The sequence below is a fragment of the Typopeltis vanoorti genome, chromosome 25 (assembly GCF_054136105.1).
Source record: "Typopeltis vanoorti isolate ZY-2024b chromosome 25, IOZ_Tvanoo_1.0, whole genome shotgun sequence".
Lineage (NCBI taxonomy): Eukaryota > Metazoa > Arthropoda > Arachnida > Uropygi > Thelyphonidae > Typopeltis > Typopeltis vanoorti.
The window spans coordinates 47659846-47685443 of NC_143573.1; the positions used below are offsets into that span (position 1 = coordinate 47659846).

Here is a 25598-nt window from a genome sequence, read left to right on the forward strand (position 1 = left end):
AGGGTGAACTTGATTCTGGCGTGTTGGTTGTTTAAGTGTGCAAGGAAGGAGAGGAGTGTTTCAGAGCCATGTGGCCAAATAGCGAACACATCATCAACATAGCGAAGCCATATGGTTGGTTTGTGTGGGGCAGAGGCTAAGGCTTTTTCCTCAAAGGTCTCCATAAAGAAATTGGCCAAGGGAGGGGAGAATGGTGAGTCCATTGCTGTCCCCTCTATTTGTTTGTAGAATTTTCCTTGCCAAACGAAATAGCCTGAGTTCATTGTGAACTGAAATAGGGCTGAGATATCGGGAGAAAATTTAGCTTGGATTAGCTCTAAAGTTTCCTTGAGTGGGACATTTGTGAATAAGGAGGAGACGTCGAAGCTGACCATTATGTCAGTATGTTGGAGTGTAAGGTTTTTTTTTGCTGGCTTTGAAGTGGGCTAAGTTTTTTATGTGTGATGGCGTGTTGCCAGTATAGTGTGTGAGCTCTTTGGCCAAATGTTTAGCTAATTTGTATGTGGGGGAATCAATGCCATACACTATGGGACATAATGGCACATTTTCTTTATGTATTTTTGGGAGTCCGTAATTACGGGGAGGTATAGAGTTAAACGGTTTTATTCTGTTGGTAACTCCTACAGGCCAAGAAGTGACTTTCTTAAGGAGCCTGTGAAGTTTTCTAATTTGTGAGTTGGTGGGATTGTAATTGATAGGGAGGTATGTAGCCCGATCTAATAGAAGAGCATTCATGTTACCTTTGTAGTCCTTTTGGTTAAGTAATACAGTTGCATTTCCCTTATCTGCTTTGGTGATAACTAATTCTTTATTATTTCTCAATTCCTGTAGGACTTTAAATTCCTTGTTGGATGTATTGGTTTTGGGTGGTTTTGCTACGGAAAGCTCTACCAAAGACCAACCACTTCCCCTAGACCTACCTGGTGTATACCAGGTCCCTTGCAGTTGTAAACTGTTGTACTTTGGCCAAACAGGCAGGACAGCAAATATCAGAATTTCTGAACACAAGGACTACATCCGGTTTTACAAGTATAGCCATTCTGGTCTTGCAGACCATGCTCTGGATACTCGCCACAGAATACGGTGGAAGAAAGCAACAGTAATACACCGGAGCAAATATAAATTCGAAAGATTATTTATGGAATCAGCCTCTGCCCTAAGAAACTCTCCAAACCTCAACAAATTTGGTTGTACGCGACTGCACCAAATTTGGGAGGCATACACCAGCAGACCTTCAGCCCAACGGCGAAGAACGCCTACTTAGCCCGCCAGAGGACACCATCAGGGCTTCTAGGAGAATGATAGCTTCATATCTTCATTCTCAGTTACTGTATTGTTAGTGCCTGTGTGCACCTGCCTTTTTGTAAGTTCCTTTTGAAAATGGCAATGTGACACTGCCAAAATATCGGAAATATTTATTAAAGTATAATTTAATTTATATTCGGATCTACGTTGTTTCAATTCCCTAAGTGATTTAGAAATGCATAACCAACGTATAAGCCTGTCTACGAGAATCAAGATCATCATCATCAAATTCCTGCCATGTACCCTCAAGGGGTGTACAGGATATGACAGTACTACATGAAAAATTTACATCATTACTAACTTCCTATCTACAATTTTCCTCCAAATCAGTCTGTTACTTGTCAAGTCTCCAACATTATCAGATCTTATATTTCTATCGTCTAAGGCACTTTGTACCGTATCAATCCACCTATATCTTGGTCTTCCTCTGGGTCGTTATCGTGCCAACCTGGCAGAGGACACTTGTTTTGCTAATCATTCCTCTCCCATTCTATTTAAGTGACCATACCACCTGAGATTAGCTCTGCTAACGCATTCCTGGATGCTGACAATGTCAAGTTTCCTAATATCTTCATTTTTAATATGATATTCCCATTGATGCCATCTCTTCATGCCTCTAATCTTTCTCAGGACTCTCATATCTGCGGACTCTAGTATTTGGTCAAGTGTTTTACTTCTGACCCAGCTCTCAGATCCATAAGTTAAAACTGGTTTGAACACTGTCTTGTATACAGGTAATATAGTGTTCTGATTAATTTCTCTCTTATTCCATATGAATTTATTCAATTGACTTCCCACCATACCAGCTTTGCTGATTCTGTTGTCTATTTCTATATTTAATTTACCATCTTCAGTGAAAATCGTCCCTAAGTAACTGAAATGTTTTACTTGTTCCACAAGTTCTCCATTCACAACACAGTTGACATTTTCAATGATTCTGCCTATTTTCATTGTCTTTGTCTTTTTATTGCTGACCTTCATACCATATCTATTACAACAGCTATTCAATTTAGTCAGAGAATCTTGCAGACTTGCAGCGGATTTATTTAGAAGTATAGCATCATCCGCATAAAGCAAAGAGCTGACATTAACATCTCCAATTTTGATATCAAGGTTAATACCACATTCCTTCCTAATGTGATCCATATAGATAATGAATAACAGAGGGGATAATGTACATCCTTGTCTCACACCAGATTTAACGTTAAACCATCTTCCTGTACTTCCTTCAATTCTAACTGCTGACTTACAACTCAAATAAAGACTAAGTATTGCTTGATATAATGCCCCATTGACACCATATAACTGCAGCGTATTGAATAGCTTCTCTCTTGGCACCTTGTCATATGCCTTTTCCAAATCGACAAAACTTAAATACAGATCTTTGTTATATTCCCATACTTTCTCGACTATTTGTCGTAAAGTGAAGATCTGTTCCTGACAGCCTCTATTTGGCCTGAATCCAGCTTGTTCTTCACCAAGCTTTTCTTCTACAATTCTTCTCAACCGTTTCTCAAGTATACTTGCATAGATCTTGCCAGGAACACTCAGTAGGGAAATACCTCTGTAATTCTCACATTCAGTTTTATTTCCCTTTTTATATATGGGTACTATGAGAGCTCAACTCCAATCATCTGGAATTCATCCCTCTGTCCAAGCCTTTTGAACTATGCAGTGCAGTCACTGTAAGACTCTTATACCACCATACTTCAGCATTTCTGGTCGAATATCATCTACTCCTGCTGCCTTTTCACATTTCAAGCCTGTGATGGCTTTTTCTACTTCAAGTATGGATATGTATTCCTGACTGCATGCCTGGTCAGTGTTTTTTATCACTGTGCTGTCATCACTGCTTGTTTCATTTAGCAGTTTTTCAAAGTAATTACTCCATACTTCAAGGATATCTTTTTCTACCGTTTTCATGTCACCTTTATCATCTCTAACTCCTTTTACAGCACTCTTTCCTCCAACCTCCAGAATATTTTGTCCCCTTCTTGATATTTATTTTCTATATTCTTGCCAAAGTCCTCCCATGACTTTTGTTTAGCTAGTTTTACACACTATTTAGCTTTCTTACATTTGTCTCTATATTCTGTAAGAGTAAAAGCTGACTTATTTGACAGGAACTTTTGATATGCTTTCTTCTTTTCCTTCACTGCCTCTTTAACTTCCTGTGTCCACCAGGGAGTTCTGATTTTTTTATCCTTGCACACAACCTCACCACATGCCTCTCTGCCAGAATCAATCAATGTTTCCTTCAGAGTTTGCCACTGAATCTCCAAGGTTTGATTCCTGTTCTCAAACTCTTTCATTTTCTTTTCAATAATATTTCTGTATTTTAGTCTACAGTTCACATCTGAGAGCTGCTTAACTTTTATTCGCTTTAAAACTTTCTTACATGTTATTCTTTTCAATATGAAATTCAATTTTATCCTGCTCAAGACTAAATAGCGATCACTTCCAATTTCAAATCCTCTGTACACTCTGGTGTCCTGCACCAGGGAGAAAACATCACTATCAACAATAACATAGTCAATGAGACTTTTCTTATTCCTAGCCTCTTCTCTCCATGTGAATTTGTACACATTTTTATGTTGGAACATGGTGTTAGTAATAACCAGTCCATGTCTTGAGCAGAAATCCAACAGATATTTGCCATTATTATTAGCTTTGCTCTTTTCTCCAAATTTTCCCCAAATATTTTTTATGTCTCACAATCATTTCCTACTCTGCTATTTAGATCCCCAACAAGGACCAACTTTTCCTTTTTCATTGTGTCAGTTGCTTTTTCTAAAGCCTCAAAAAATTCCTCCAATTCTACCTTAGTAGAACCTTCTGTGGGACCATAGACACAAATAAGTCTCATTGTCCAGTTCCCCATTCTCATATTTGCCCACATTACTCTACTTGAGATTGACTGCCATTCAAGAAGATTAGCCTCATATTTTGTGTTGAATACTATGGCTACTCCTTCTTTTCCTTGATTGTCATTGCCTGAATATAACATTTTGTATTTATTGCTCAGAAAGATCTCGCCAGTTTTTATCTTTTTTGTTTCAGTCACCCCTATTATGTCGATCTGGTACTTATCTAATTCCTCAGCTAGTTCCATTTCTTTGCCATTCAGGCTTCTTACGTTGATAGTACTAATCTTTAACTCTGGTGATGTTGAGTTGGGGTTTGTTTTCAGATTTTTTCCAGTAACTGACTTTTCGCTGTTCGCCCTGGTTCCCTGGCGAAAACAACGGGGGGCCTTGTTTAACCGGGCGACGCCCCAGCCGGCATGAAATTTTGTCATGTTGTACCATCATTTTTTAATTTTTTTTTATAACTGTGGATATGGTTTTAGTTATTTCTTCAGAACCTTTCATATAAAAATCAGTTGTGTTAAATCTGTTGATGTTTCAAGAAGAATCTTCAGACTTTCACCTAGAAAGTTAATTCATTCTAGTGAATTAACTTTCACTAGAATGTTAATTCACATTTACTATTAAAAAAGTGGCGTTTCTTTAATAGTAAACTATTAAAAAACATCAGTGGAGTTTGTATGTTATTTTCATATAGAAAATGAATGAATGAATTGGATGAAGCCAGGATATGTTCTCATCGAGTTTTTTTTTTGTGTGTGTCTGTGTGTGTATGTGTGATTTTAAGATGCAAGAAGAGGCTCTGCTTATGTTACTGTCATACAGAGAGCTTCTGTTTTGTTAGTTTTTCTCCTGAAGTTCTGTGGAAGGTAAGAGACTAAGGTTCTAGGAGTTTTTCCATACAGCATAATTACTGTTGATTTATGTGACTGAAAGGAAGTTACACAGATTTAAGTGTTTTTCTTGTTTGAATTGAAAAGTACACTGGCGCTTGTGTAGTAATTAAGTTGTTGATTTGATGCTGTAGAAATTTGTGTTTTTTTGTAAATTTAAGATTTGTATTTCGACAAGAGTGTGAAGACAATCTCTTAATGGATGTAGTGAGTTAAGGAATTTAACTCACTACTACTACTCCTGTTACAAATGAGATATTCTTGGATACAAACCTATATGAAAGGTTTAATAAGAGTTTAGTTTCATTTATTTTGAATTTAAGAGTTTTGACCACTCAAAGTGTGAGTGAGAAAGTAAATATATATACACTCCGACATACACACCCATCCACCCAAACTCCACATTTCTCCTCCTGTTCTGTTCCTTTTGTACTTCTGAACAGCTGAACACTTAGCGATGTGCCATAATGTTCTTTTCACTTCTGTGCCTACTCAGAAATGCAACTGAGCAACTTCTGATCCAGCCGACCATTGTGTGCTTACCATTACTGCTTTCAACACTGTGCTTAAAGCAAGGATGAATACTTTTCATAGTACAGGAAAGTTAATTTAATTATAATTTCAAAATGAAAGTAACAGAAGTTATAACAATTCTTCATTTTGCAATCTATGCACTGAAATAAGTTCACTTAATTACTTCCAATAATACAGTGGTGATTTTAATTTTTTTTATTGATAACAAAATGAATCATCTTAATACAGAAAGCCCCACCATGTCAACATTTGACAGCTTATACAAAATTATAATTAACCTCTGACAACTAATTTTAATAATTTATTTCACATCTAATATATTTCTGTTATACTTCTGTAGCATATCCATATGAATTTTAATATGGATATGCTACAGAAGAACTCCTCAATAATTCCCACCTTCAATTTTATTCCTTTCTCACAAATTTGTAATAAGAACTCTATTCCAATCATCTGAGATTTGATATTTGATATAGAAATTAATATAGATTATATATATATATATATATATATACAGTCATTCCTCGACTTAAGTCCGAGTTCTGTTCCATTCGGCAGGATGTAAGTCGATACATTAAATCAACAGAGTAATAGGGGTTAGGGAACTTAACCGTAAAAAGCATACTGTCATTTTAATTTTTAAAACTTATTATAAAACTGTACTTTGTGTTACTGCCACTATTCCAACGTGCTTTACTTATTCCTCTTCTTCTTTTCATCATAAATTTGTTCATAGCAATCAAACGCATCATGTACTTTCGTTTCTGCTAATAAGTAGCATTCAACATTGGGGTTCATGTCTTCAGCAATTTTCAGAACATCGCTAACTGCAAAGAACATTTCTGCAAGACCCTTCACTATAAATTGTTTGACTACCTCTTCCTGTTTCTCTTTCCCCTCTTCCTTTTCTTGTTTTTCCTCTTCTGCAACAGTTGTTCCTCCAGTTCGACCAATTCTTTGTTGGTCAGCTCTTCACTTGTTAATTCAGATTGTTTGCTAGACCCACTATTACAAACTTCCAAAATCATGCACAAACCTTTTTAATGTCTTTTTCTATATGCCACTCATACATTCACAGGTCACTTCATCCCAAGCCACAGCAATATTTTTAATAGCATGATAAATATTGAATCTGTTCCAGAATTGCATGAGACTCAGGTCATTTCCTTCAGTGGTAGAAATGGCTTGTGAAAAAGTTGTCCTTAGATAATAAGCCTTAAACACTGCAAGAACTCTCTGATCCATCGGTTAAATCAATGAAGTAGTGTTTTTGCAGGGAGAAACATGACCTTGAACTTGGTGAAGATCTGTACAAGACAGATGACTTTGAGCATTATCTAGAATTAATAAAATTTTAAATTCTACATTTTATTTCACACAATAGCTTTTTATTTCACTGGCATAACAGTTGATTAAGGCATCCTCAAACAATTTTTGAGTCATCCATGACTTCTTATTGCTCTGATAATAGACTGAAAGTATGCTTCCTAATGTTTTGGAAGATTTGTGGATTCTCACTGTACCATATCATAAATGGTTTCAGTTTATATCCAGTCACATTACCCGTAAGAGATTCGTAATACGGGCATTAAAGGTTTGAAATTAGATATAGATTTTAGATTTTTGTGAATGACTGTCTGCTCGGGCATTTTTTTTCTGAAACAAGGACGTCTCATCCATATTAAATATTTGCTGTAGCAAATAATATCCCTCCGTAATAATTTTATCCAATTTTTCCACAAACTCCTGGCAGCCTTCTTAGCATTTGCAGATTCCCATACATTTTCAGATTATGCAGCGCAAAACGCTGCTTGAATCTCATGAACCAACTGGAAGAAGCGGTGAATTCGTAGTCATAATCGGGTTCTGCTTTCTCCTTCAAAATACTGAAGAGACTTAATGCCTTAGTGGTTATAGTCACAGTGCTAAGGGATATGCGCTTTTGGTTCGGGTCCTCTATATATAGCCGAAAATGTTATTTATTCCCTTATGGGATCAAGGGCATATCTTCAAAAGGACGTTACTCGAACGAACGTAAGTCGAGGGATGACTGTATATATATTTTGCATTTCATTGCATTTCTTATATTGCTGGCATATCTTCTCTATATTTAGTTCTCATATCAATCAACACTTGAAATGACCTGATATTAATCAGGAGATTCATTATGTATATAAATATGAACTCTCTTTTCTAGTCAATATATATATATATATATTTAAATTTTAAGAGATGGTAGATTCGCCCTCTGGTACTTATTGAATTATTCTGTTAGTTCCGTTTCTTTTCCATTGATGCTTCTTATGTTGACAGTAACAATCTTGAACTCTGTTCCTGTTGAGTTGGGACATGTTCTGGGATTTTTTCCTATAGGGTCCTAAAGCAAAGACTGCAATTGCAATTCAGAGGATAATTGCAATTCACCATATTGCTTCTATTTATTTTATTTCAAACTGTTTTTAAAGTACTTTGAATGTGAGGAGCTTGAATGTTTTAAAACTGGAGGACATACAGGGAGGCTTTAGGGTAACACTCTATGTGCTCTATCATTGCTGTTGGTAATCATCTAAGATGCACTCTATCTCCAGTGTTATTCACCATCTGTATGAATCACCTTATAAAAGGACATAGCATTAAACCTGATTTTAAAATTGGAAATATTGAATTCTGCTCTTTACTTTATGTAGATGTTGTTATACTCCTAAATATGTCCAGTACAAATCTCTAAAATTCTTAAATTAATAACATATTTAACATGAAAATCGAAAATAAAAAGACAAACTATGAAAACAGGCAGGAACATGGAAACATTAGCCGCATTTTCAATGGAGAAACTATAGAATGAGTAAAATATCAGCTAAAGTCGATTCGCATTACAGAAAATTAACTCTGAAGGAACACAAGAGCCATTTACTATGGCAAATTTCTTTCGACACACCACTTTACCTATGAGACTTTATTAGGGACATTTTTGGTAGTTTGTTACAGTGAGTGAATTTTTTTACAGCAGTGTTTGCTATAGTTAGTAAATTCTGCATTTAGCCATATTTTTTTGTGAAAATGGAAATCAAATTTGGAAATGGATAACAGAATAACCAAGGGCTGTATTGGTGAGAGCCAGGTGAATAAATTTATATGGAATAAGAGAAAAAAATTGGATAAAACACTAAAATTCCAGTACACAGTGAAATAATCAGTGAAATAAGGGGTTTTTTTTGGAAATGAAATCAATATGAGCGCTAAGAAAAATTAGGGGAGTGAAAAAATGGCATCAGTGGTAGAATCATATTAAAAATTAATTTATTAGAAAGGTACTTCATGTTACTAGCATTCTAAAATGTGTAAATATAGCTAATCAAATCAATGCTAGGATGGCAGACTCAGAGGAAGACTGGGATCTATGTGGAGCAATGCAGAAATAGTGTTAATGAATACTGAAATATAAAATGTAACAATACATGAGTCCTGACAAATAACAGAGTAATTTGAAAGAAAATTGGTGAGAGGATGGCACTAATTAGGTAATCTTAATTATATGAGGTTTGTTTAAAAATTATAGTACACCGTATTGCTGTTGGTAAACCAAACATTTCTTTAACAATAGGAAGCCTGTACTGCTGTCAGCAAACTTTTTTTTGTTGTTGTTGTTGATGTGCTTGATAAATTAGGTCACTTAGCAGAAACCTTATCAAATGTAGTGGAGCATATCCCACAGAGTGATCTATCAACTTAGGAAATAGATCAAATCCCTCATATATAACATGTGGCCTGAATGCTCTGGTTAACTGTGCTGAGTGTCGTGTCATGTCAGATTCTTCCTCCATTTCAGTCTTATTTCACAAAACAAGAAAATCATATAAACAGAAAACAAGCACATGATGGTTTTACTAGTTAGACTTAGAAATGACAATTGCTGCTGCATCATCCCACCACAGGGGTGGGATTCTGTGTACACTCCTTGAGTGTCTTATCAGAAATTTTATGATGATGGTGATAATCATACCAAATCATTATGATTTGGTATGATTATCACCATCATCATAAATTATGCCACTCCAGTTGAATTATGACACTCCATGTCCATTGCATTTCTTATATTGCTGGCATATCTTCTCTATATTTAGTTCTCATATCAATCAACACTTGAAATGACCTGATATTAATCAGGAGATTCATTATGTATATAAATATGAACTCTCTTATCTAGTCAATATATATATATTTAAATTTTAAGAGATGGTAGATTCGCCCTCTGGTACTTATTGAATTATTCTGTTAGTTCCGTTTCTTTTCCATTGATGCTTCTTATGTTGACAGTAACAATCTTGAACTCTGTTCCTGTTGAGTTGGGACATGTTCTGGGATTTTTTCCTATAGGGTCCTAAAGCAAATTCTTTATGTCCTTTATCTTGCTTAACTTTTTCCATCTTATCTAGCCTTTTCCCTTATCCCATTCAGGCTTTGGACCCGCAATATTAATCCCCAAGAATTTAATGCTAAATTTTCTTTTTTTAATTATTAGCAACTTAATTCCTTTTTACCTTCACCTGGTATTTACTGTAACCATGGTGATTTTCTCCTAGACATGACTGAATCTAACAATTAAAGGAATTAAGTTGCTAATAATTAAAAAAAGAAAATTTAGCATTAAATTTTCTTTTTTAATTATTTGCAGTTTTAAATATTTAAAATATTTAAAACTGCAATTAAAATTTAGGGCACTGCAGGAACAGAAAGATAATTTCTTTGCACCTTTCATAAGAAGGGTCAGACATTGTTTTGAAAATCTGATGCTTTATTATTATTAATTTAATTCATTTAATTTACAAAGAAAACCTGTTTCCATCAGATTCTGCAAAACACTGTGTTCAGCTGGAAAGGTACAATTCAAATTAAACTATGTTTTTAATATGAAGTTGGTGTCGTCATCATTATCAACATCATCAAATTCCTGCCATGTACCTTCAAGGGGTGTACAGCATATGATAGTACTACATGAAAAAAATTACATCATTATTAATTTCCTATCTACAATTTTCCTCCAAATAAGTCTGTTACTTGTCAACACACCAACATTATCAGATCTTATATTTCTATCGTCTAATGCACTTTGTACCGTATCAGCCCACCTATATCTTGGTCTTCCTCTGGGTCGTTTTGCTGCCAACCTGGCAGAGAACACTTGTTTTGCTAATCTTTCTTCGCCCATTCTGTTTAAGTGACCATACCACCTGAGATTAGCTCTGCAAACGCATTCCTGGATGCTGACAATGTCAAGTTCTTTCCTAATATCCTCATTTTTAATATGATACTGCCATTGATGCCATCTGTTCACACCTATAATCTTTCTCAGGACTCTCATATCTGTGGTCTCTAGTCTTTGGTCAAGTGTTTTACTTCTGACCCAGCTCTCAGATCCATAAGTTAAAACTGGTTTGAACACTGTCTTGTATACAGCTAATTTAGTGTTCTGACTAATTTCTATCTTATTCCATATGAATTTATTCAATTGACTTCCCACCATACCAGCTTTGCTGATTCTGTTGTCTATTTTCTATATTTAATTTACCATCTTCAGTAAAAATCATGCCTAAATAGCTGAAATGTTTTACTTGTTCCACAGGTTCTCCATTCACAACACAGTTGACATTTTCAATGATTCTGCCTATTTTCATTGTCTTTGTCTTTTTATTGCTGACATTCATACCATATCTATTAGAACAGCTATTCAATTTAGTCAGAGAATCTTGCAGGCTTGTAGCGGATTTATTTAGAAGTATAACATCATCCGCATAAAGCAAAGAGCTGACATTAACATCTCCAATTTTGATATCATGTTTAATACCACTTTTCTTCATAATGTGATCCATATAGATAATGAATAACAGAGGGAATAATGTACATCCTTGTCTCACACCAGATTTAACATTAAACCATCTTCCTGTACTTCCTTCAATTCTAACTGCTGACTTACAACTCAAATAAAGACTAAGTATTGCTTGATATAATGCCCCATTGACACCATATAACTGCAGCGTATTGAATAGCTTCTCTCTTGGCACCATGTCATATGCCTTTTCCAGATCAACAAAACTTAAATACAGATCTTTGTTATATTCCCATGCTTTCTCAACTATTTGTCGTAAAGTGAAGATCTGATCCCGTCAGCCTCTATTTGGCCTGAATCCAGCTGGTTCCTCACCAAGCTTTTCTTCCACAATTCTTCTCAACCGTTTCTCAAGTATACTTGCATAGATCTTGCCAGGAACACTCAGTAGGGAAATACCTCTGTAATTCTCACATTCCGTTTTATTTCCCTTTTTATATATGGGTACTATGAGAGCTCTATTCCAATCATCGGGAATTCGTCCCTCTGTCCAGACTTTCTGAACTATGCAGTGCAGCCACTGTAAGAGTTTTATACCACGATACTTCTGCATTTCTGGTCGAATAGCACCTACTCCTGCTGCCTTTCCACATTTCAAGCCTTTGATGGCTTTTTCTACTTCAAGTATGGATATGTATTCCTGACTGCATGCCTGGTCAGTGTTTTTTACCACTGTGCTGTCATCACTGCTTGTTTCATTTAGCAGTTTTTCAAAGTAATTACTCCATACTTCAAGGATATCTTTTTCTCCCGTTTTCATGTCACCTTTATCATCTCTAATTCCTTTTATAGCACTCTTTCCTCCATTCTTAAGCTTCTTCAACAACCTCCAGAATATTTTGCCACCTTCTTGATATTTATTTTCTATATTCTTGCCAAAGTCCTCCCATGACTTTTGTTTAGCTAGTTTTACACAGTGTTTAGCATTCTTGCATTTGTCTCTATATTCTCTAAGAGCACAAGCATGAACTAAGAAATGGCAAAATTATCACTTCAAATATCAGAGAAAGATACTGATAACTGTAATAACTATATACTCCTAGAAATCTGCCTTGGAAAAAAAAAAAGTGTATCCATTCACATTCAGAAAAACACTTTGGTTAACATTAAATATAATTTAAATAGCATATTGGTAACATGTTTACTAATTTTTTTTTAAATGAATTACTTACTTTTTAGGAAGTTTATCCATTACAAGCCGAAAAGAATTGTCAGAACCTAAAGCCACAACACAAAATCTAGAAAAGAAATATATATATATATATAAAACAAAAACTGTCTGGACATGATTAAATAATATTTTTCTAGTTTCAGCTATTATTTGTTATAGTTGGCATATATATATATACTTTGTTTTTCAATGTAGAAGAATCTGATGTTTTCATTGAAATTATATACTCAAATAAAAACATAACTTATATTGCAAAAAACACTTCTCAGCAGCAACTACAAATGTGCATTTAAACTGTGTGCATGTGAGCAATGTAGTTGATTGTAATTTTAGAGTTTCCCAATATATACATACATATACAATAAATTATGTGTAGTTTAATTCTGGCAGTGAATTCTTGGTTTGATTTTAACATAAGAAATTTCAGTCAGTGTAGTATGTACAGGATGTATGTGATTGGCAAATGTAAGTAATTTGTGGGGAAAAGGAGATGATAGCACTATAATATATCAGAAATGTGTGCTAATGAGGCAGAATTAGGAATGTGAGGTGTTGAATGCAAGCAGAATTTTGAACAAGTGAGCAAGAGAAATGGTGTGGCAAGTTGTTATATGCACAGTAAGAAAAGTGAGTATGAATGAAAGTGTTTTGGTGCATGATGATAATAGTAGGATGAAACAGAAAAAGTGGAAGGTGATATGATTGATCGATTTGGATACAGAGCTGAAGTAACTTAGGCTATGAAGAAAGGCTACACATTATGCATTATGTCTGTCAACTACTTGTGTTCTAATGGTTGGTTTGCCTGTTTTGTGGGATGAAAAACCCTGCTATCCCTGTATGAGACTTGTTAATTCACCTTCAGTTAAAGGCCTTGATAAATGTTCATGTCCTAGATGGAATTCAAACCCAGATCTTTTCAACTAAAGGGCATCATTGAAACCAAAGATGATATGAAAGCAGTAGAAAAAGAGTAACATTTCAGCATGATTTCAGAAATTTCAAGGCTTTGATGAGTGCTCTTTACAATACCACATGGAAGCCAGACAGAAATCAGAAAAGTAAAATATGATATAAGTAATGGAATGGAATGATTTCCTTTCATCCTAACAGATAGTAGGGACAGGTATGCTACCATACTAGGAAAGTGCCTATGAGCAAGGTGGTTTCCCGTTGTCTTCCTTGCCATGCTATGTCCTATGGCTGTATCCTGTGTATTCACGGGTCCGGTTTGCCTGTTTGTGGGATGAAAAACCCCAGAATAAGCTGGGTGAAAAACACTCGTGACCGGCTAACTTGGCTATGGCTGAGGAAGATCCTTAAGCTCCTCACGTCTCTGACGGGAATTGAACCTAGGACACGCCTTCCCCTGGCATGTGGTTGCAAAGCACACAGCCACTAGGCTAACTGAGGGGACGATATAAGTAATACATTGCAATAATATTTATTATCTGGAGCAAAGATTAGTAATGTAACCAAGACTATAAATAAGTGGAATAAATGAGTGGGCAATGTGATTTGGGATGTTAGGAAGGAATGATTTGAAAGAAAAGATATGAAATAACTGCTGAGTGAAGCAAAAAAGAAGAGCAAATTAGTTAAGATCGTAAGCTGATGTAATACAATTGCTGATGTAATTATAGCAGAGAGCTATAATTGCATCAGCAAGAATCACTACACATGAGAAATGTGTGCAGAATGGTTGATATAAGGTTGATATAGTGATTTTGATGGTTAAAATCATCCTGTGCACACCATTTCTTTGTACTTACATGTGGGTTACACCCAGTGGTAAGCTATGGAAATTTCTGCTCAGGAACAACTGCCCAAAAGATACCTTCTCTAAAGAATTAACTAATTAACCTTCATAGTATATTCTCATGATTTTCACTTACACCTCCCAAATGTGGTACTTCAGAACAAAGAATATTAGAAGCTTCTGTCTTGTCCTAATGGGAGATGGGCAATGGTAAGACAGTCTGCAAAAGTTTAGCAACAAGAGCCAGATAACATAATACATTCTGTACTACTGTCGGTTCCCATATATGGATAGCAGACTTGCCATGCAATATGGAGACTAACATAAAACAAATACCCCACTACAGGCATTACAATATGGATTGCATCTGCATTGATAAAGTGAATTTATCCACTTCACTAAAAAATACCTATAAGCAATCATATGCTAAACTATATCTCAATGAGTACTGAGCAGTGTCATAATTTCTGGCAGTGGTAAATAGCACCTTTGAATTTAAGTGTTAAAGGCACTCCTTGGAATATAAATGTTAATATATATATATATAATTTCTTACCCTTTTGATTGTCCATTTGCTCTATTTTCATAAAACTTTATTTCTAAAATATCTGTAATGCCTAAGCTGTTAATAGCATCAGTAACATCTTGGTCAGTAGTCCACTAAAATTAAAAAAATAAATAAAATAAACTATATAAATATTAATTCTTGAAGTTTTTCTGAAATATTTTCATGCAGTTCCTAAGTAAAAAACTGTAAGCCTAAAACAGTAAAGCACATTTGGTACTCCACCTATATTTCAACCTAATACTAAATTTAATTTCAATTATATTAATTGAAATTATTTCAATTATTAATTTTTTTTAAAAAAATTTATATTAGAAGCATTTAAATGATATAACTAGGTGGTTACTTTTAAGAAGATAGGGATGACATGATGACAGCTTGATCTGAGAGGCTTGCTTTGCTTCATCTGTTTCATCATAAATTTAACAACTTTGGTGAAGCAGGCCTCTCAGATCAAGCTCTTAACACCCCACACCAAATTGATTGGAAAAGTACTTGTTCTTTACATCATACAAAACCTGATATGAACGGAAATTTACAGAAGCCTGTGAAATCTGTAATGGTTGAACAAACCATTACTGGCCACGAAATTTTATTCTTTGGCCGCTTCTCCAGCTTCTACTTTTTGCCTCTCAAAAATCACCTTGGCTTGGCTACATATTGTCGTTTGATCAACTGGACAATTTTTTACTCTCACTTGATTATCACACCATAATTTAAGCATCGTTTCCATCTCACCAATAATCCCATGACATTTACGAATTATGCTTGAATTCAATGATTGGACATTTTTCACAGCAGCGAGAATTCTTTATCTTTTATGACTGTTCTTACTGTGGATTCCTGTAGATTGAACCTCTTTGCTAGCTCACAAATTTTCATTCTGCCTTCAAAATCCTTAATAATGTCGAGTTTTGTTTCCAAAGTCAATGTTTTGCTTTTCTTGCTAGCTGTAGAAGAATCGGACTTGCTTCTTTTGGACAACATTATTATTTTTTATATGATAAAATTTTTATCAAGAACATAATATTAAACAATTGTAAGGTTTGTAGACAATAAAAATCGTGTATGAATGGAGACCGTGCGAAAACACATCAATGCTGTGTTTTCCCTTAATAATGTCGAGTTTTGTTTCCAAAGTCAATGTTTTGCTTTTCTTGCTAGCTGTAGAAGAATCGGACTTGCTTCTTTTGGGACAACATTATTATTTTTTATATGATAAAATTTTTTATCAAGAACATAATATTAAACAATTGTAAGGTTTGTAGACAATAAAAATCGTGTATGAATGGAGACCGTGCGAAAACACATCAATGCTGTGTTTTCCCTTAATAATGTCGAGTTTTGTTTCCAAAGTCAATGTTTTGCTTTTCTTGCTAGCTGTAGAAGAATCGGACTTGCTTCTTTTGGACAACATTATTATTTTTTATATGATAAAATTTTTATCAAGAACATAATATTAAACAATTGTAAGGTTTGTAGACAATAAAAATCGTGTATGAATGGAGACCGTGCGAAAACACATCAATGCTTGTACACAGCATGTGCGACACTGGTGAATGCGGCCAGTGCTGGAAAGATAAGACTAGTGGAGAGGCATGAAGTGAGACGGGAATACATAATATAAGAAACCACGTAACTCCAGATTCACGTAAGTCAGGTAATTACTGTATTTATAAGTATACTTATATAAGCAGTTTTTTTTTCTTTTTTTGTGAACATGTTGCTCTCCAGCCTAATTTAATTTTGTAACCTAATAGATAATAATAATAACAGGACTCGAGCTTTGATGTAGTAAGGTTTTTGTTTTTCTCCACCAGAGGTCAGGCCAATAGTTGTAACGGTTGGTCAGTAATTTTAGCATACCATGTAAATTGTAGTGCAGCTTGTTTCTTTGTATATATGTGTGTACTCCAGATGATGAACTTAATGCAAAGGTCGAAATGTGGAGTGTTTATTTTGGTTTTACTCTAACATAAATTAAATATTAAATTAAATTATTAAATTAAAGTTTTACTCTAACATGGTAGTCATTTCCATAATTTTTATGATGTATTCTAATCACCATGTAAACATGAAGGAAAGTATAAATTTATTTAGTTGACTTCCTTACCATAGGTTTAATTCTTTAATTCTGTTGTCTATTTCCATACTCAATTTGCCATCTTCATTAATAATTGTGCCTAAATAGCTGAAATGTTTTACATGTTCTATAGGTTGATGAGCTCAGGTGAGGTTTGAAAGCAGTGAAGAGATTATGTTTCTTTAGAGTTCTAACCATTCATTCTGAGATGCCAGAATTCTAAAGAAATATAACCTCAGCTCTGCTTTCAAAATCTCATCTGAAGCTGGGTGCCCTTATCTGCTCTCCTAAGGATCCACTTCCTTCCTTTTCTGCTCCAGGTGTTTACAATCTTCCTTGTGCTGGCAAATTTATCTTATTACGTCGTCAAATTGGGAAATCTATCAATATTTTATTATTACATGACACTTCCAAGGAGTCCAAAGACTCATTGCAAATCGCATCATCTACACTAACGCCATCTACTATCCACCTAAACTAATACTATACTAGCATTTTCACAGACAATCACAAACATCCATGCCCACGATGGGATTTGAACCTACAGCCTTTTGGATGGAGAGCAGATATGTTAACCACTCATCCAACCAGGCCAGCAGGAAGAGCACAAGAAATATGTCTGCCACCATAACTATGTTCAGTCAGGTGTAGTTGACCATGCTTTGGAAACCATGCACAGAATCAAACGGGGGGGGGGGGGGGGGGCTATTAAAAAAACTGAAAAAAAAAATAGTTGAAAGACTTAATTTCTTAGAATCAGCAGTAGATCTGATAAACCAATCTAATATTAATAAATACAGTTGTGTTAAACTTCCCAAAATTTGGGAAACTTTGTAAGGCTTAAGGTTGGATGGAACAGCTAGTCTTAGCTGTTCCATCCAACAGCTAAGACTAGCTGTTAGATGGAACAGCTAGTTCTGCACCCCACAAAGAATGCCTCCCCCCCATAGGACTTAAGGCTTTTATCTAACTTTTTCCACTTGTTGTTTAGAGTGTTTTTGTGTGTGCTTTTACAATTTTAAGTTGTATCCCTGATAATGTTTCTGTGACAGAGGAGGTGAAATATAAGATCCATTAACTTTTGGTTTAATTGTTTCTCGGTGCCGTATTCATTCCATTAAACCTAATAATGAGTTTAAACCAGCACATAACCCTATATACTGGAGTATAAATAACTATGATTTGAAGAAATAATATTTAGTAAATGCTTTCATTTACGAAATATTTTTCTCATAAGTATCCCTTAATACCTATTCATTCTCTGATTGCATTCCATTAATTCTCTATAGAAGTGTCTGTTAAATTATATACAAAATTCACAATTAAGTGACATATAAAGTTCAAAATCAAAGACAAAGAACAGCACTCACCCATGTCAGATTGCCAACATAAACAGCCACACGCTTCCCATGATGATGATGGTGGTGGCGATGATGACGAGGAGATCCACTACCAGTTGATGAAGGACGTCCCTGAGAAGGAGTTTCATCAGATGAGATGCCAAACTGGTTAAATTGAGATATAAATGAGATACAAGTTGTGGCAGGTAAAACAAATGAAACTGTAAAACGATAATAGACCAAAATGCCATGATTTTAAAAACCAAGTTATAGTGAAAGCAGCAAAAAATAATAATCACTTTGCATGGAAATTAAAAATAACTACTAGTGATAATTACTAAGGGACATATAGCAAATGCTGAAACAATACATTTAAAATATATCCATTAATATTCAATTACATATTTCTTGTCTGTGAGCCATGTGCTACCTGTTTTTTGCTCATATTTCTCTTTATTGGCAATTTGGGTACTTAATTTGTTCTGAGTATCTTCAAATGAGATAGGCTATACTGCTTTTGATCACTTCTAAATGCCATCAATAATTTTTAACCATTAGTCATGAATTCATGTAAATAATCACATTTTAACATAATCCTTGTTCTGGAAGCCATAGTAATTCTGATCTCTGTTGAGTGTTTATTTTCAAAATGCCTTTCTTAATGCTAGCAAAATGTCAGGTTATAAATACTTAATTCGGTTATTAGATTTAGTTTAGCTTATTCTAGAAATGTTAAAGATAAAAGATTTTGCCTATGCCATGTACATCTTATTTTTTTATTCATTTCTTAGAATATTCGATTATATATATATATGTTTTTTGATTTAATTTAATGACTAAAACACCAAGAATAATAAAGAATAAGGTTTAATGGGGACACTACTAGTTTTGTTGGTAAACCAACTTCTTCAGATGTCAAAGTACAAAGAATTATACACAATAATCTGACAGATTGGCTATGAAAGTGTTGAAGATGTGGTTTAGTTCAGTGGTTAGGGCATCGTGATCTGAGCAGATTAATTTTGCCCTGTTGAATACTGTTTTTGTAACCCCATATTGTTGTTGTGTGTGTGTGGGGGGGGGGGGGGGGAAATTGCTGGTGAATGTATCTGCCTGTATGGGTGGGTTTTCTATAAACCGAGAAAACCAAAGATCCATCAGGCTGGCAAGTCATTAGAGTGTCTAGGAAGGGGATGGTGTTATTTTCCTCTTTTTCTAAGGTAAACTGGACTCTGGGGTGTTGGTTGTTTAAGTGTGTTAGGAAGGAGTAGAGTATATCTGAGCCATGTGGCCAAATAGCGGGTTTTTGTGGGGTAGAGTTTAAGGCTTCAAAGGTCTCCAAAAGAAGTTGGCCAAGGGTGAGGAAAGTGGTGAACCCATGGGTGTCCTCTCTATCTGTTTGTAGAATTTTCCTTGACAAACAAAATAGCCTGAGTACATTGTGAACTGAAATAGGGCTGAGATATCGAGAGGAAACTTGGCTTGGATGAGGTCTAGGGTTTCCTTGAGTGGGACATTAGTGAATAGGGAGGAGACGTCAAAACTGACCATTATGTCAGTGTGTTGGAGTGAGAGGTTTCTATACTGGCTTTGAAGTGGGCTGAGTTTTTTATGTGTGATGGTGTGTTGCCAGTAATGTGTGAGCGCTCTGGCTAAATGTTTGGCTAATTTGTATTTGGGGGAATCAATTTCATCCACTATGGGATGTAATGGCACACTTTGTTTATGTATTTTTGGAAGTCCATATAATCGGATGGATCTAGAGTTATAGTTTGTTAGTGACTTCAAACAGGCCAAGAAGTGACCTTCTTAAGGAGTCTGTGAAGAGTTCTAATCTGAGAGCTGGTAGGATTATATTCAATAGGGAGGTAGGTGGTTCAGTCTAGTACTAAAGCAGTTAGCTTACCTGTGTAGTCCTTTTGGTTGAGAACCACAGTGGGGTTTCCCTTATCTGCTTTGGTGATTACTATTTTTTTGTTTTTCTTCATTTCTAGTAGAGCTGCATATTCGTCTTTGGATAAGTTGGTTTTTGGAGGTTTTGCTTTGGTGAGAATATCGGCTACATCCAGTCTGACATTGTTGGCGATATGGTTAGGAAGGTTGCAAATCCCACGTTCTATCTGGATCGTGATTTTCTCGGCAGGTATTCTTTCAGGAGCTAAGGCGAAATTGTGGCCGCGTGAAAGTGCGGCGAGTGCTTCAGACTTTAAAACTGCAGAAGATAGGTTGACAACCATGTTGGGTGGTGGCTGTGGTAAGGAAACAGAATTCTTTATCAAGTTCTCATATTTTTTCAAGTGCTGACTACATATTTTTTCGAATTTTTTTGTTGCCGAAGTGAATGAGACGTCATAAAGAATCTTCCAAAGATCATGGCTGAGAGTATCTGAAAGCTCTTCTTCTAGCGCCCGTAAGGTTTTGTTTTTGTCGGCAAGGAAAATGCGCTTCACGGTGATTTGTTTTCTTAATAAGGCGAAACTAGTGCGGTTATAAATACAGAGAGCTTTCTGTGAAGTAAAACAGTGCTTCAATTTAACACAATTTGGCATTACCTTGTTATCCCGGCAGCGTTTTAGGAAGGTTAGATGATTTAGTTGTCTTGATATCTTCAACCTCATTCTGCCGTATTGGCGGGCCTTTCGTGCAATGGAACCTCCATGGATGATCGTAATTCTTGTAGCAAGGCTTATACATTGGTCACACATAACTGGTAATTAGCTTAAGGAATTAACAATATATATAACAGATATTAATTAAAGCAAACTTTAATGAATACTTCAATATTTTTTATGTTGATTTTTATGTTAGAACATGGTGTTAGTAATAACCAGTCCATGTCCTGAGCAGAAATCCAACAAGTATTTGCCATTATTATTAGCTTTGCTCTTTTCTCCAAATTCTCCCAAAATATTTTTGTGTGTCTGACAATCGTTTCCTACTCTGCTATTTAGATCCCCAACAAGGACCAACTTTTCCTTTTTCATTGTGTCAGTTGCTTTTTCTAAAGAGTCAAAAAATTCCTCCACTTCTACCTTATCAGAACCTTCTGTGGGACCATAGGTACAAATCAGTTTCATTGTCCAGTTCCCCATTCTCATATCTGCCCACATTACTCTACTTGAGACTGACTGCCATTCAAGAAGATTAGCCTTGTATTTTGTGTTGAATACTATAGCTACTCCTTCTTTTCCTTGATTGTCATTGCCTGAATATAACATTTTGTATTTATTGCTCAGAAAGATCTCACCAGTTTTTATCTTTTTTGTTTCAGTCACCCCTATTATGTCGATCTGATACTTTTACTTATCTAATTCCTCAGCTAGCTGCATTTTATTAGCATTCAGGCTTCTTATGTTGATAGTACCGATCTTTAACTCTGGTGATGTTGAGTTGGGGTGTGCTTTCAGATTTTTTCCAGTAACTGACTTTTCGCTGTTTGCCCTGGTTCTCTGGTGAAAACAACAGGGGCTTTGTTTAACCGGGCGACGCCCCAGCCGGCATGAAATTTTGTCATGTTGTACCATCATTTTATATATTGGTTTAAGCCAATAAGAATATAATTTGGTCGGATAAATCCCAAATTGCCAGCCCATCCTCGTTTGTTCAGTATCCAGGTAGATACCCAACAGGCTGTACCACAAGAGGGTGAGGATTGGACATTAGGTCAGAAGCCCTGGTCGTTTCTCTGCATTCCTTTAAAGGCTATGTAGAGGTCTCCTCTCAGTTATACAGCTTTGACCCTGAAGCACCCCCAACAGGTATATATTATGTCTAAACTGGCAAAAGTTCTACAGTTAATTTGTTGAGATGAGGAATTAAAAACCCATGCTTCAGGAAAACCCTATTTGTTCATGTCAAATATCAGCTAACTTGAAAACTGGAAGAAGAAAGGCTTAGAAAAAGTTCCTGCAGTAATGATAGAAATTTTTTATTTATTTATTCATATGGAGTTTCCTCCCTTTTCTTCCCCATCCCTATTGGGGTGAGTTGAGTCCCCTAATGGGGGGGGGGGGGGTATTTATTTTATGGCTGTAGATTCGTGTGTGTTCACAGGGCCGGTCTTCCTGCTTGTGAGATGAAAAACCCCAGATAAACTGGGGGGGAAAACCCTGCTGTCTACACCCAAGACCGGCTAACTTGGCTATGGCTGAGGAAGATCCTTAAGCTCCTCACGTCGCCGACGGGAATCGAACCCAGGACACTCCTTCCCCAGGCATATGGTTGCGAAGCACAAAGCCACTTTGTGCTTCGCAATGCTAACTCTGCAATGATTAGGCTAACTGTGTGGATAATGATAGAATTGAACTTGCAGCAGTCTTTCTTTGGGCAATGAGCATAGTGCAATGGAGGCAAACACCACTTATTAAAACACACACACTTTACCAATAATTGTCCAGATATCCCTGTTATCTCAAGTTATGGAACATTCCAGGTTTGTTAATAACATAAAAACCAGTGCACAGATAGCAGGAGGCAGTACTTCATCGTAGCAGTTGAATACAGGTGGTATGGCAACACAACGTAAACTCAGTGACTTCGAGAGAGAGGTATCATCATGTGCTGTCACATTCAGTGGGATGTCCATATGTCGCTCAACCGGCGCGTTCAAAATCAACAATTGGCGATGTGATCAACAAATGGAGACGTTCTAGCATCACTAGTGTGGGAAAACATGCAGTGTGACCACCAAATATGACTGACATGGATAGGAGAGTGTTAAAACAGGTGGCATGCAGAAATGGCTACAATAGATAATAAATCCGTGATGAGTTCCTAAGCACAAGTAACACAATGGTGGGCACTAATACTGTATAAAAAGAACTCCATATACTGGGTTTCCACAGATTAGCAGTGGTACACAAGCCAAACATCATACAACGAACAAAGCAGCTTGTCTGGCCTAGTGCAAAGAGCGTGAAAACTGGACAACTGACCAGTGGAAAATGGTACTCTGGAGTGATGAATCAAGGTTCACCTGTTTCCAGTCTGATGGCAGGGTGTTGGTGTGGAGGCAGCCAGGTAAACATGATACCACAGTATATTGTACCCACAGTGAAGTTTGTTGGTGGAGGAGTAATGGTGTGGGGTGCATTCAGCTGGTTTGGAGTAGGACCACTGGTCGTTGTCCATGGGTCCATGAATAGCAGTACTATGATATTCTGGATAATCAGGTGCTGCCCACTGGAGTTTTTATGGAATAGACCTGTGTTACTATTAAGATGACAATGTCCCATGTCACAAAGCTGCAGCTGTTATGGAATGGCATGAAGAGGTGGGTGTTAAACGACTACCCTGACATGCACAGAGTCCTGACCTCAACCCCATCGAACACCTTTGGAATGAATGGCAGTGCCAAATGAGATCCAGAGCAGTATGTCCTCGAACTGTCACTGAACTCAGTGCTGCTTTGATGGAGGAATGGAGATAAATTCCACCTAATGTCTGCCACACGGTAGTGGAAAGCCTTCCTCAAAGGGTGCAGGAAGTGATCAAAGCCAAAGGTGGACAAACCTGACATTAGGGTATGTCCACCTTTGCCTGCTGGTATCAATTGTAAATTGCTAAAATGTCCAGACGATTATTGGTAGATAGCGTGTGTGTGTGTGTGTGTGTGTGTGTGTATTAAAAAATAAAAAATTACATATGTTTGACTTATTTTTTTCTTTTCTTTAGCTGAAATGATAATGATAATGTCCTATGATTTAAAAAAAACATGAGTCAGAATCCTATATAAGATGCAAATACCCATTATAAAACTATTTCACTAAAGGCAAGTGAAATTCACCAGTCTCATAAAGTAGCATTGTTCTACCTCCCAATAACTTAGGTTTTTCATTTATTAGGACAAACAAAGTAGGCTGAGAATGCATATATTTGACGGATTGTAAGAGTTCATGTAGATAGAATTAACAGCCCTATCATAACATTAATTAGTTTCTATGATGCTCAGTTACTTAGCAGTGAACAATGAGCCTTGACATTAAGGAGATACGCTAAAATGAAGTTGAAGCTGTCTAGACAATTAAATCGTCTAACTTTCCTGAAACACTGCCGGGATAATAAGGTAATTCGAACTGTGTAAAATTCAAGCACCGTTTTGTTTCACAAAAAGCTCTCCGTATATATCACCGCACTAGCTATGCATTGCTTTGCGAACAAATCACCGCCATGCAGTTTCTCTTAGCGAACATTAACGAAACTATTCGTGCCTCGAAGATGAGCTTTCGTGCACTTTAAATCACGAACTTTGGTCTATTTTACATGACATCTCGTGTACCACTGCAGACAAAAAATTTTAAAAAATACGAGGCTGAAAGATGAAAAAATTCGAAAAATTAAAAAAGAACTCTACTGCCAATCCAAAACTTACTACCAACACCGTAATCAACCTTTATTCAGTCACCCTGAAGCCTAAAGCACTCAACGCGCTTTCACGTGGTCACTACTTCGCCATTGCTCCCAGAAAAATACCTAGTGAAGATATTATGATCCAGATTGAACGCGGAATCCGCCACCTTCCACAACAAATCGCCAACAGGGTAAGACTGGATGTAACTTGTGTACTCTCCAAAGTAAGACCACCAAAAACCAACCAACATATCCAACAAGGAATATAAAGCTCTACAGGAAATGAGGAATAATAAAGAATTAGTTATCACCAAAGTGGATAAGGGAAATGCAACTGTAGTACTTAACCAAAAGGACTACACAGGTAAGCTTAATGCTCTTCTATCAGATCAGGCTACTTACCTCCCTATCGAATACAATCCCACCAACTCGCAAATTAGAAAACTTCATAGGCTCCTTAAGAAAGTCACTTCTTAGCCTGTAGAAGTTACTAACAGATTATAGCCATTTAACTCTATACCCCCACCTATTTACGGACTCCCAAAAATACGCCATTACGTCCCATAGTGGATGGCATTCATTCCCCCACATACAAATTAGCTAAACATTTGGCCAAAGAGCTCACACACTATACTGGCAACACACCATCACACACAAAAACTCAGCCCACTTCAAAGCCAGCACAGAAAACCTTACACTCCAACATACTGACATAATGGTCAGCTTTGACGTCTCCTCCTTATTCACAAATGACCCACGCAAGGAAACTTTAGAGCTAATCCAAGCTAAATTTTCTCCCGATATCTCAGCCCTATTTCAGTTCACAATGAACTCAGACTATTTTGT

At 36.2% G+C, this 25598-nt stretch overlaps 1 protein-coding gene across 4 annotated transcripts in view; it reads right to left on the reverse strand.

The window, feature by feature from the left end:
• Window positions 1-25598, reverse strand: part of Cpsf6 (cleavage and polyadenylation specificity factor subunit 6) — a 467838-nt gene that overhangs the window by 362638 nt on the left and 79602 nt on the right. For all 4 annotated transcript variants that reach the window (XR_016550513.1, XM_090414582.1, XM_090414580.1 and 1 more), the window contains exons 4-6: window positions 18435-18569; window positions 14973-15076; window positions 12659-12724 (exon numbers count right to left, since the gene is read on the reverse strand). Coding sequence is in view for 3 of the 4 variants with exons in the window: in XM_090414582.1 (XP_090270708.1) it covers window positions 12659-12724; window positions 14973-15076; window positions 18435-18569 (305 nt within the window). In the remaining variant the exon portion in view is untranslated. The remainder of the gene's footprint in view (window positions 1-12658; window positions 12725-14972; window positions 15077-18434; window positions 18570-25598) is intronic.